A 12,522-nucleotide genomic window follows, 5' to 3' on the forward strand; every position below is an offset into this window, starting at 1 on the left:
AAAGCATATATATAAAAAAAAACATTAGAGTATGTCAGAAATCAGTGTTCTTAATCCTGCCCCTTTTTTTTCAAGAGAAGAAAAATCAGCCCATGATTTACCAGTTACCTGGAAGTCTGCACTGAAGGAAATTAACATAAACTGGAAAATGTCACTTTCATTGTAAAGATAATTGAAAAAGATGATGGCCTGTTGCAGTTCTTAGGAAAGATATGTAGACTCATGTCTATTTAAATTATAAATCCATACACTGAGCTTGGAAATGTACACAGTCTAAACATTAACTTATCTTGGAATTCATATGTAAGCTTCTGAATTCTTAAATCAGATAAATCATTTTAAGAACATAGCTTTGTCCTCTGTTTCTTTTAATAACAGCACCCATAAAAGTAAAATTGTTCTGGGAGTGAAATAACAAAACAAAATAAATTCCTACATTAGTTTCTGACTTGTAGGGCAGTCCCGTCTAATGGCAGTGCACAGCCTGAATCACAGGTGATCTGTTAGGGCAGTGGCTTTCCACCTTTCCAGACTACTGTACCCCTTTCAGGAGTCAGATTTCTCTTGTGTACCCCAAGTTGCACCTCACTTAAAAACTACTTGCTTACAAAATCAGACCTAAAAATACAAAATAACAGCACACTATTACTGAAAAGTTGCTTACTTTCTCCTTTTTATGATATAATTATAAAATATATCAATTGGAATATAAATATTGTACTTACATTTCAGTGTATAATATATACAGCAATATAAACAAGTCATTGTCTGTATGAAATTGAGTTTGTACTGACTTCACTAGTGTTTTTATGGAGCCTGTTATAAAACTAGGCAAATATCTAGATGAGTTGATGTACTCCCCGGGAAGATGTCTGTGTACCCCTGTCTGCTAGGGTATGTCTGAGAATGGGCAACAGGGAACAGAGAGACTCTAAGGAGGTGTGCTCAGCAGGCCCCAGCATTGCTCCATGGCAACTCTCTCCATGGGACCATATGGTGGGGGTCTTAGGTAGGCTGTAGGTGCTGCTAGATGCATCATTCAGTTACCTAACTCCTGTTTGGGGCCTCCTGCAAGCCATGAGCTGTAGTTATTATCTGCACTGTGCACACCAGTTGTATTGTGTTCTGTACACACACTGATCACAGCCCATTTACTCTGCCTTTGCACAGGTGATGTGAACTGTGAAATATTAGTAATGTTTTTGCTCCAGGCATTTCTAACAAACACATGATAACAGAATTAATTAACTACACTGTACTTTGTGATCCAAGTCCTGTACCATGTGGAAAGCAAATAAACAAAGAAGATTTTGAAAAAAAGACCAAATTAGATATACAGAGTACACCATCAGCATTTACTTGAGCTTGTGCTGGGGAGTCACAATATACATAGGAGGGTGTAAAACAAAACCGATTCTGTGTGTGGGTGTGAGTGTGCATGCATACACATGCCGCAGCTGATGTTATGTAATAAAGGTTTTATCAGCAAGAGTTTGGTCTGACCATATTATTCACAAATTGTGTAGCCACAAATGATTTATGCATGTCATCACAAATTTATGCTTATAAAAACTTTTACAGCAAACCACACTATCATGTTTTCTGTATATACCAAATATAGTGTGCAAAATTTATTGTAGAAATCTTTAAAAGATTTTTTAAAATATATATTAGGACTGGGCTTTTTATTCCTCTGTCAATAAAGTCAGAACCTCTTTTTACTATGTGTCCAAGTGTATGAGAGTTAGAGGAAAAGAGCCATTGTAAATAACAAAGTAAAACAACATTACCCAAAGTACTATTTTCTGTGCTGTAAATTGTATGTCTAATATCTCAGTACCTCCCAGGTTTAGAAACAAGTGCTATGTGTCCCATTGGCAGCCTTAAACGAATGCAAGATATTAGACTTTAAATAGGCAGCAGGACTTGAATAATGCCATTTCTGGACCTCAGTCCAGAATAAATTTTGGAGGAAATTTTACGGTTTTGGGGAGAAAGAAGGATATTTTTCCCTTGAAGGTTGTTTTGTGTTTTTAATAAATGGATGCTGTTTGAAGCTATTTACAGGTCTGGAATGTTAAAATATGTGTAGGGTGGTGGATCAGCAAGCAGAGTATGTATGAGAGGGTCAAAGGTGTATGATCAATACAATTTATTACATGATGGAGTTACAGTTTATTATGTGGTGAGCACCAATATAAATGCAGTGCTATGAATGCACTGCATTTATATTATGTAGCTATGAATGCATAAATAGTCATTTAAGCTTTTTGTATTATGTATTATAACATTTTAATTGTTGTTAATTTATTTACTGGTACTCATTTTTATTCATCAAAGAACCCACTAGATAAAATGATACAGAGTGACTTCCATGTAATTAGATATAATAGGTTGTGTAAATCACAGAAGTTGCAAACAATATATCTTTCTGCAGACAATATTTAGCTGCATTTTGAAAATACATAGAGGGGAAAACCTGGTTTATACCTATTTATTATGGCAGAAATCCAATATTTATCCTCTGTTAGTCTGCAAAAAAATGGATCATTGGGGTCAGAAAGAACAGCTGTTTTAATTAGAAGATCCTGATATATTATATCCAAGTTTTCATCATCTTGTGCAAGCTCTAGAAATATACCCAAGGGTTCATTTCAATCCACCTGCTTTTTCTGATGCATAAGATTACATAGTCTAGAGAACAAATCTGTTTCAGAATGTTGAGATACAATCTGTATATGAAGAAGTTTTCTCCTCAGATTGATAATGCTATGGCAGCTGTTATTAATATAACTTTTACAATCTCTGTTACTTTGGTGGTGGTGGTGGTTGTTAGGTAGTTATGATAATCAGGAGATTACATCTGTAGAGAAAGTTTCCATTATGTTAAAGTCTCTTATGTCCCCCTGACACACATCTGCAGAATACTGAACCAGGCCAGGAGCATTTGGATATTCCCAGCTCTGGCACGGCAAGCTGAGCAGTATAACATTAGGGTTTTTTTGTGCTCTCTAAATACTCTTTTTTTAAGGGAATGGATCCTTTGTGTTTTAACAGATGCTATGCTCTTGGTAGCAGAGAGATTAGAGGGACCATTCAACATTGAATCAGTCATGGATCCTATTGATGTCAAGATTTCTGAAGCCATCATGAACATGCAAGAGAACAGTATGCAGGTGTCAGCAAAGGTACTGTGCAAGTCACTTATTATCCGCTCTTGAATGTTGCAGCCAGGGGGAAAATAGCAACCGCTGAGTGCTATCCTCTGTCTATGAAGGTTTGACCATGCTACTCAAAATTATAGTCTCTTGTCTTTGAGTGCACCTGGCCCACTCTAACTATCTCACTTGTTAAAAACCCTATAGATTTCTTTCAAGCAAGGATGGCATTGCAAAAAGTACCATTCAATTAGCTACATATTATTGGCTGCTAAAAGGTTTACGACAGACAAAGAATGTTGAATAGTTGTGGTGTTTAGATGTTGCTTGTAATTATTAGAATTGGGAGCACTGGCTGTTGGGAGTCTGAAAGGACAGGAAATAGGAAGGAGCGGGGAGGAGTTGAAGAGGCTGCGGGAGAGCTACTGAGCGTGCAGCAACAGGTTGGAAAAGAGGTTTCCACTTTAAAAAATAAAGTCCTGTTGAAGTTTGTTAGTACCTTGCCTGGCTACTACAACATTTTGGCGACGAGGATGGGATCTTCTGCCTCTGAACCCACCTGCACCCTTTCTACAAAGCCCAGGTGAGCCTCCAATTGCTTTTACTGCCTGGATCCAGTTTGAGACTGTTTGAGACTTATCTGCTTGCAATCAGTGCTACAGAGATTTCTGAAGTAAGAAAGTGTGCTTTGCTAATCCACTGCCTTGGAGCAGAAGGGCAGCGTATATTTTACACTTTTCCCATTGCAGACGATAAATATGAGACTGCACTCATTGCATTAAATAACTTTTTTGTACCAAAAGTGAATGTAGTAGCTAATCACTACCGATTTCGCCAGCGTGAGCAGAAACCAGCGGAGACAAAAATGCAGTATATTGCTTCCCTGAGGAGTCTGATTGTAACTTGTGACTTTGGGAATATGGCAGATGAGATGATTAGAGACCAGCTCCTTGAGAAAACAACCATGCTTCGTGTAAGAGAATGTTTACTTCTAGAACCACAACTTACACTAGAAAAAGCAATAACCATTGCAACCCAGATTGAGTCAGCTACAGCTGAAGCCAAAATAATGAGCATGGATACAGGAGGCACAGTCCAGGCTGGGACTCCTTTGCAGAAAAGTTCACTATCGCTGCAGATAAACAATTAGAAGAGGAAAACTAATGAAAAACCACTGAATCAGCAAATTCAAAATACAGTAAAAGCGTGCTTTTGCTGTGGATCCCCATGACACCTTGCAAGCTACACAAGATGTCCGGCAAAAGTAGCTCAGTGCAATCATTGCGAAAAGATTGGGCATTTTGCTAAAGTATGTTGCAGCAGCCAGTTCAATCAACAGGTGCATGCAATTACAATACCAGATGTTACTGTGCTGAGCATGGACAAAAACACTACTGCACATATTCCAGAACAAATAAAGTGCACGGTAAAAGTTTCCGCCATACCCTCAGGCAAATCACACTCTCTTTTCTGCTAATGTTGGACACTGGCTCAGCAGTATCTATACTACCTGATTCCATCTATCTGCATTTTTTAAAGATGTGCCTCTTACTGAACCCAAGCTTCACTTGGTGTGCTACTTGAAAAACCATATTCCAATACGTGGCTGCCTGCCAGCAATAGTTACTTTTGGTGATTGCTGTGTAATTACAAAGTTCTACATTGTCCACAAATGCACTCCTATCCTTGGCAGAGATTTATTGGCTGCTTTAAATCTCAGGGTAGTTAATGGATGAATTAATCTTCCTCAGCAAAGCACTCTTGCGGTACATACACCAGTTTCAGCTGGGACCCTACACCAGGTTGAGGAGAAACTCGGCTGTGCTTATGGGTTTCTGCATAAAGTTAAAATGCAGAATAATGTGATGCCTGTAAGACAGAAATTACAGTGCTTACCATTTTCAGTCAGGGAAGCTGTTTCAGAGGAACTTAGAAAACTTGTGCAAGAGGACATTATTGAAGAGATTAACTCCTCGGAATGGGTTTCACCTATAGTAGTGACACAGAAGAAGGGTGGAGGCGCATCCGCCTTTGTGTGGACTTAAGGGAGCCAAATAAAGCTATTGTGATTGACAGCCATCCTCTTCCTCACATAGAAGTATTTGCAGAACTCTGTGGAGCAAAGATGTTTTCTACTCTTGATTTGCAGAGCGAATCCCATCAGGTTATGTTGCATGAAGATAGCAGAGACCTCAAAGCATTTATTACACATGAAGGACTATTCCCTTTTAAACATGTTCCATATGGTCTCGCATCAGCCCCAAGTGCCTTCCAAAAAATGTCATTGATTCTGAGGAATCAACATGGAGTTCAGTGCTGTTTGGATGATATTACCATGTTTGGAAATACTTCGGAGGAGCATGAAAATAACCTGCAGTCTGTACTAAACTGCATCAGCAAAGCAGGCCTCAAGCTCAATAGGTCCAAATGCAAATTTAGGCAGACTGAACTCTCCTTTCTGGGGCATACAATTTCACAGGCTGGACTAAAACCTGATCCAGCTCATATCCTGGCAATTTCAAATGCTCCTCCTCCAACAGATTTGCAAACCTTACGTTCCTTCTTGTGTCTTACCTCCTGATATGCAAAATTCATTCCCAGTTATGCTTCTGTCATTGAACTGTTACAAGAATGACTACGGGGAAGTTCAACCTTACTGTGGACAATGGATGCACAAGCTAGTTTCAAAACGGTGAAAGACTTGACTGTACTTAGTCCAGTACTTGCACTATTCAGTCCTGCGTTGCCCACAATTGTAACTACTGATGCTTCTGATTATGGACTTGGGGCTGTTCTAACACAACTGCATGAGGACAACACAGAGGACTGTTGCATTTGCTTCAAGGACACTAAGTAATCCTGAGAGGAAATATTCTACAGTCGAAAAAGAAGCACTTGCTTGTGTCTGGGCAACTGAAAAATGGAGAACTTACCTGTGGGGTAAGTTCAAGTTGAGCACAGCCTACAGCCCTTTGACGACGTTGCTCACCACGAAAGGACTGGGAAGAGCAGGAATCGTATTGCTAGATGGTCTGCAAGACTACTCTCTTTCAATAATGAACTGGAATATAAGCCTGGAAACCAAAATGTGGTCACTGATTGCCTTTCTCGCCTGCCTTTGCCTTCACCAGATGGTCCACCGGAGGATGGGAATGTAGTGGTTGCGTTTATTACAAGCACTCTTACTGTAGTTATAAGAGAACAATGTCCATGTCCAATTCAACAAAATCTACGGGAATTTCTGACCAAGAGATGGCCCAGTCACCCTAAAAACCTTGACCCAGTTTTGCTGCCTTATTTTAGAGTTCGGGATGAGCTTTCTTTGCTCAATGGCTGTGTGCTATGAGGTTCACACCAGCTACTTGTGGCAGAAGAATTACAGTCAAAACTCATACACCTGGCACACAATACTCATCAAGGAATTTTCAGAAGCAAACAACGACTACGGGATCTGTATTGGTGGCCAGGGATGGACTCTCAAACTGAAGCACTCATAAAATCCTGTGTCACTTGCCAAATGCATGAAAAGACAGCAGTGACAAGTACCCCTCCATTACAGCCTGTTCCGCTTCCTGAATCTGCATGGGAAAAAGTGGTGATTGACATTTGTAGGACCTTTTGATATTGCTCCAATTGACTGTCATTATGCCATCACCTTAATAGATTATTTCAGTAAATGTCCTGAGGTCGTGTTTACATCGCAAATCTCTTCTGCTACAGTAATTAAGTTCCTCTCTCCAGTTTTTAGCAGGGAAGGTAACCCCAAAGAACTGGTTTCAGATAATGGTAGTCAATTTACTTCCCTGGAGTTTGAAATTTTTCTAGCAGAGAGGAACATTTTACACAGAAGGTCATCCCTATACTACCCTCAAGCCAATGGGGAAATCTAACTGTGTAACACAAGTTTGAAAGAGTTTGCAAACAGCTAAACTGTAAGGGTGATTGTGGATACCCTTCACTACTGATTTCTTGCAAGCATACTGGGCTATACAACATGCCACAACGCAAAGATCACCCGCAAAGTTACTGCATGGGAAACTGATGAATACTAAACTGAACATTGCTGGATTGTTAATGGCACGACCTGAGGCCCCAACCGAGGATGATGTGAGAAAAACAGTTTAACAGAACCAAGCAAAGGATAAGGCTTTCATAGACAAGTGGCGGGGTTCTAAGGAACCAAGGTTTGAGTGTGGTTCCTTCATTCAAATACGAAAACCTGGAATTTTACGCAAAGGGGACCATAAATTCACAGCTCCTCTTAAAATCATAGAGAAGAAGGGACCTTACACCTATCGACTTTCTGATGGGCGGGTATGGAATGCTTCTTACTTTGCACCTGTCTATGCACCAAGAGGAGATTATGTCAACACCCAGTCTGCATTGGATGACTTCACCGTAGTATCAACACAACAAGACATTGCACTGGAACCGGGGCTTGAGAGAAGGCCTGTCAGACCCAGACGACCACCTGTCTGGACTAGAGACTATGTTATGTAGTATCTATAGTGGTTTTAGTGTAATATTTCTGTCAACAGTATAGTGCCTTGTTTCCTATTTGTTCCTGTGGTTAGAACAACAATGTTTATTGTAATTGGGAGAGTTTCTTAAGAGAGGAGGGAATGTGGTGTTTAGATGTTGCTTGCAATTATTAGAATTGGGAGCACTGGCTGTTGGGAGTCTGAAAGAACAGGAAACAGGAAGGAGGGGGGAGGAGTTGAAAAAGCTGAGGGAGAGTTACTGAGGGTGCAGCAGCAGCTTGGAAAAGAGGTTTCCACTTTAAAAAATAAAGTCCTGTTGAAGTTTTTTAGTACTTTGCCTGGATACTACAATAATAGTGTTTCATATTTGTTGAGAACTTTCTGTGGTTGCTTTGTAAGAGGCAGTCTGCGGAGTGAGGTCTGTAACTTCCGCATGTGCCTGGTCTGTGACTTTCCTTATTAACATCTAAACATGCTTTCATCTGTGTAGATTAGACTGATGCATGACATGCTGGAGGTGAATACATTAAACATCCCATTTAACCTCCTTTTAATGGCGACTCAGGAAAAATAGGATTATGTTCTACAGCCTCTGATTATCAGACCTCAGTATGATAGAGTTTTATCTACAATCTGACATGGCAATAAACAGTTTCCTCCTTTCCATCTTTAGTGTGGGTATCTATGCATACACCAGTAGCTCCTCTGAATCCATTATTATCAAGGTCCTTTTGAATGTGGTAATAAGTATCGTTGAGCTGTTAGTAAACAACAGAAGACTTTTCCTTGATTTATCTTTAATGGTACTCCTCGGTACAGTATCTGAAGTCAATGGTCTTGCCATCTTCTCTGCATCAAAAGACTGGCCAGTTCCCATTGATCTAACACACTTGGGTATTCATGTCTGCTCAGCACTGCCAAGACTGCTAGTTGATTCAGTGCTTTTTCATTTCCCAGAAAGAAACTACTGTAACTAGGAAGTTGGGGGAGGGAGATTATTATTTGTTTTAAAAATCCCCCAGACCTGCTATTTATGGACCCAGTCCTGCAAGGTGCTGAGCCTTTCAACTCTCAGTGAAGTTGTTAGGATTTTAATAGTGCTCTACACCTTGCATGATGGGGCCCTGTTCCTGCAGTGGTGATCTTAGAGCTCACTAGGCATACTGACAATCAAACCACACTCTCTCATATGCTGTGAGATTTACAGCTTGGCTTTATAGCATACTCTGCCCTTAAACCAAGAAAGAAGCAAAACTTTTCCTTAAAAGAAAAGTTTTCATTGAAAACTTACCCACTTTGTATATTCCAATCGATTTAATTTTCATTTTTGATCGCTTGCTCCCCAGAGCAAGCAATGTGTTTTTTTTAATTGGCCAGGAAAAAGGCCTTCCTGCCTAGATCAATGACATCACCACTCCTTGACATGAACTCAACTTCCTTCTCACTTGCAATACTACAGACTTTTATCCTTTTGTCAAGGTTCCTTCCCCACTCTGAACTCTAGGTACAGATGTGGGGACCTGCATGAAAACCCCCCTAAGCTTATTTTTACCAGCTTAGGTTAAAACTTCCCCAAGGTACAAACTTTTACCTTTTGTCTTTGAACCTTTATGCTGCCACCACCAAAGTGTCTAACAAAAATAACAGGGGAAGTGCCCACTTGGAAACATCTCCCCCCTTGCCCCCAAATATCCCCCCAAGCACTACACCCCCTTTCCTGGGGAAGGCTTGATAAAAATCCTCACCAATTTGCATAGGTGAACACCGACCCAAACCCTTGGATCTTAAGAACAATGAAAAAGCAATCAGGTTCTTAAAAGAAGAATTTTAATTGAAGAAAAAGTAAAAGAATCACCTCTGTAAAATCAGGATGGTAAATACCTTACAGGGTAATCAGATTCAAAACATAGAGAATCCCTCTAGGCAAAACCTTAAGTTACAAAAAGACACAAAAACAGGAATACACATTCCATTCAGCACAACTTATTTTAACAGCCATTTAAACAAAACAGAATCTAACGCATATCTGGCTAGATTGCTTATTAGCCCTTTACAGGAGTTCTGACCTGCATTCCTGCTCTGGTCCCGGCAAAAGACAACACAGACAGAGAGGACCCTTTGTTTTCCCCCCCCCTCCAGCTTTGAAAGTATCTTGTCTCCTCATTGGTCATTTTGGTCAGGTGCCAGCGAGGTTGTCTTAGCTTCTTAACCCTTTAAAGGTGAAAGGGTTTTTCCTCTGTCCAGGAGGGATTTAAAGGTGTTTACCCTTCCCTTTATATTTATGACACCTTTCATTGGAAAATATTTGATTTGCTATAATGGTTGGTAAATCATGTGAATATTCCATTTGCACTGTAAAGCTTTCATTTCTTGTGGGGAAGTCTGGGCCCACCCTTCCTAAAATCCTGAGCTGTGGAAGCCATTTATAATAGTGAAATTAACTTTACTGTTCTGTAGTAGCTGATAGGAAAATCCTCCTTGGAGGAGTTTTATTGATTATGGCTCCCTTACCTTTCCAGATTTAATCCATGCCTTTAAATCATGGCTCTCCAATAAGTCAGACCTCCTGTAAGTAACCCATGAAGTGTTCACCATAATAAGAGCTTGGGGCCTTCAATTGTTTTGGTTCAGTGGTATGATCTCCTCTTGAAATTCTTTAGTTCCCACCTACCCTGAACATTAATGATATGCCTCATGCCTGTGTCAGGGGAGGGATAGCTCAGTGGTTTGAGCATTGGCCTGCTAAACCCAGTGTTGTGAGTTCAATCCTTGAGCGGCCATTTGGGATCTGGGGCAAAAATTGGAGATTGGTCCTGCTTTGAGCAGGGGGTTGGATTAGATGACCTACTGAGGTCCCTTCCAACCTTGGTATTCTATGATCCCTCTCCCAAGATGGATTGACCTCAGTCAGCATACCACTGGCCTCTAAATGCAGCATTCTCTCTTGTTAAAATTATACTGTAGTATACATATAATGTCGTGCATACACACATAGAGTATGCATGACATTATATGTATACTACAGTATACTTCACTTCACCCACCACTGAAATGCAGTCACTGCTACTGAGAAATCTGGCTGCTATTTAACAAGTCAGTTTATCTACTGGTGTAAACTGGTGCAGCTGTCTTCAAATCAACTGAGCTATCCCAGCTTACCAACTGAGAATTTGACCCTTTGAGTTTGGCATGGTGTACACCGGGGGCAATCCCTCTGAAAGACATCTTGATAACTATATACCTGACACATCCTCGTAGTTATTTTAATCCAAATTCCATCCCTCTCCTGATTTAAATATTTTCTGAAAGCCTGCCTGTTTCATAAGGTTTTCCCATTAGAATATACTCTTACCAATTTGTGTTTGTTGAGCAAGGCACTGTTCTGTATTGTGCCTACTGTAATTTTACATTGGAATCTCTTTGGGACAAGGATCATATTTTTGGCACAGTTCACCTATTATACAGTGATATATAAATAAATAAAAATGTATGCTCCTGTGTGAATAACGGTGGCCGTCAATGCCAAAGCAGCAGTAACAAAAACATATTATGAAACCTCCATACGTCTCAGTTTTTAAGATTCATTGTTTATCCTTCCTTTTTTTTTTTTTTTTTTTTTTGAGAGAGAGAGTTAGATGGAGTATTGAAGGACCCATCCAACTTCCTATGTCTGCATATATACAATAGATATTCAGTACCATTCTTGGTGCTCTCCTTCTGTACAGTCCTTCTGTTCATTTTTTAACTTTATCCTCTCATCTGTTAGATGCTGCAGGGATTCTGTCTTAGCTAACTTTTTGGATGTATTTTTTCTAAATACTCTAATGGCCCATTGACATTAGTGGGAATTGGATTGGGCCCAAAATCAATGGGACTAATCATGTGCTTAAAGTTAGGCATGTCTGAGTACTTTGCTGAATCAGGTCTGAGTATCCTACATTTTATTCCTCCTGTTTCCTGCACAACTTCTTTGTGTTCTTTACTTGTATTCCTTTACGACTATTATGCTAATTATCTGTTTGTTAATTAACTAATCCATATATTTATTCCTTCAGTATATGTCATCAAGTTAGTATGTGTTCTAATTCTCTCTTTTGCAGCTAAAATCTGGGATTGATACTTCAGGGTTCTCTGACAGCATTTTCATTTTGTATCCCCTATTTCCCTAGGAACTCTGTTGGTGAAATGTAGGATTTGAATGTCTTCATCATGTTACTGCTATTGGGAATGTTGGTAGTTTATTTTTATTATATGTTTTGTAAACTTTGTTGTTGTCCTTTTCTGGCAAAGAATGATATGCTGGCAATTTAGATATAGGTATAAACCAAACCCAAATCACCCTTTGTGCTACGGCTTTGTTGAGAGAGTCGGACAGGATGGGCATTGTATGCAGAATTAAAATATAATAGCTGATTGGTGAGGTCATTGCACACCATCTCTGTGTTTGAAGAAAGTGAGAATTAAGTTGGCAGATGTCAGCAATTGTTCTAGGATGTCTGGCAGGGACAAATACATAACACTATCACAGGCTGCTTGGACGTTTCTTCCACCATTGGTCCACCATTACCAACACAGAAGAAAAAATGTGTTCACAATATTATCAAAACTACACTTCCTCTTCTCCAAACTTCTCTCTCCTTCTCTCTCTCTCCATACACACACAGACAGAGTTTTTTTCAAAAGAAAGCAGAAGGTTACTTTCCAGACCTCAAAAAGAAAAGGAGTACTTGTGGCACCTTAGAGACTAACCAATTTATTTGAGCATGAGCTTTCGTGAGCTACAGCTCACTTCATCAGATGCATCCGATGAAGTGAGCTGTAGCTCACGAAAGCTCATGCTCAAATAAATTGGTTAGTCTCTAAGGTGCCACAAGTACTCCTTT

At 39.8% G+C, this 12,522-nt stretch overlaps 1 protein-coding gene across 2 annotated transcripts in view; it reads left to right on the forward strand.

Annotated features, from left to right (window-relative positions):
- The window catches only part of GPC6 (glypican 6), a 1,155,513-nt gene that overhangs the window by 1,054,663 nt on the left and 88,328 nt on the right, over positions 1-12,522 (forward strand). For both annotated transcript variants that reach the window (XM_043534545.1, XM_007066216.4), the window contains exon 5: positions 3,058-3,188. In XM_043534545.1, coding sequence (XP_043390480.1) covers positions 3,058-3,188 — 131 coding nt within the window. The remainder of the gene's footprint in view (positions 1-3,057; positions 3,189-12,522) is intronic.

This window comes from Chelonia mydas, chromosome 1, assembly GCF_015237465.2.
Source record: "Chelonia mydas isolate rCheMyd1 chromosome 1, rCheMyd1.pri.v2, whole genome shotgun sequence".
Lineage (NCBI taxonomy): Eukaryota > Metazoa > Chordata > Testudines > Cheloniidae > Chelonia > Chelonia mydas.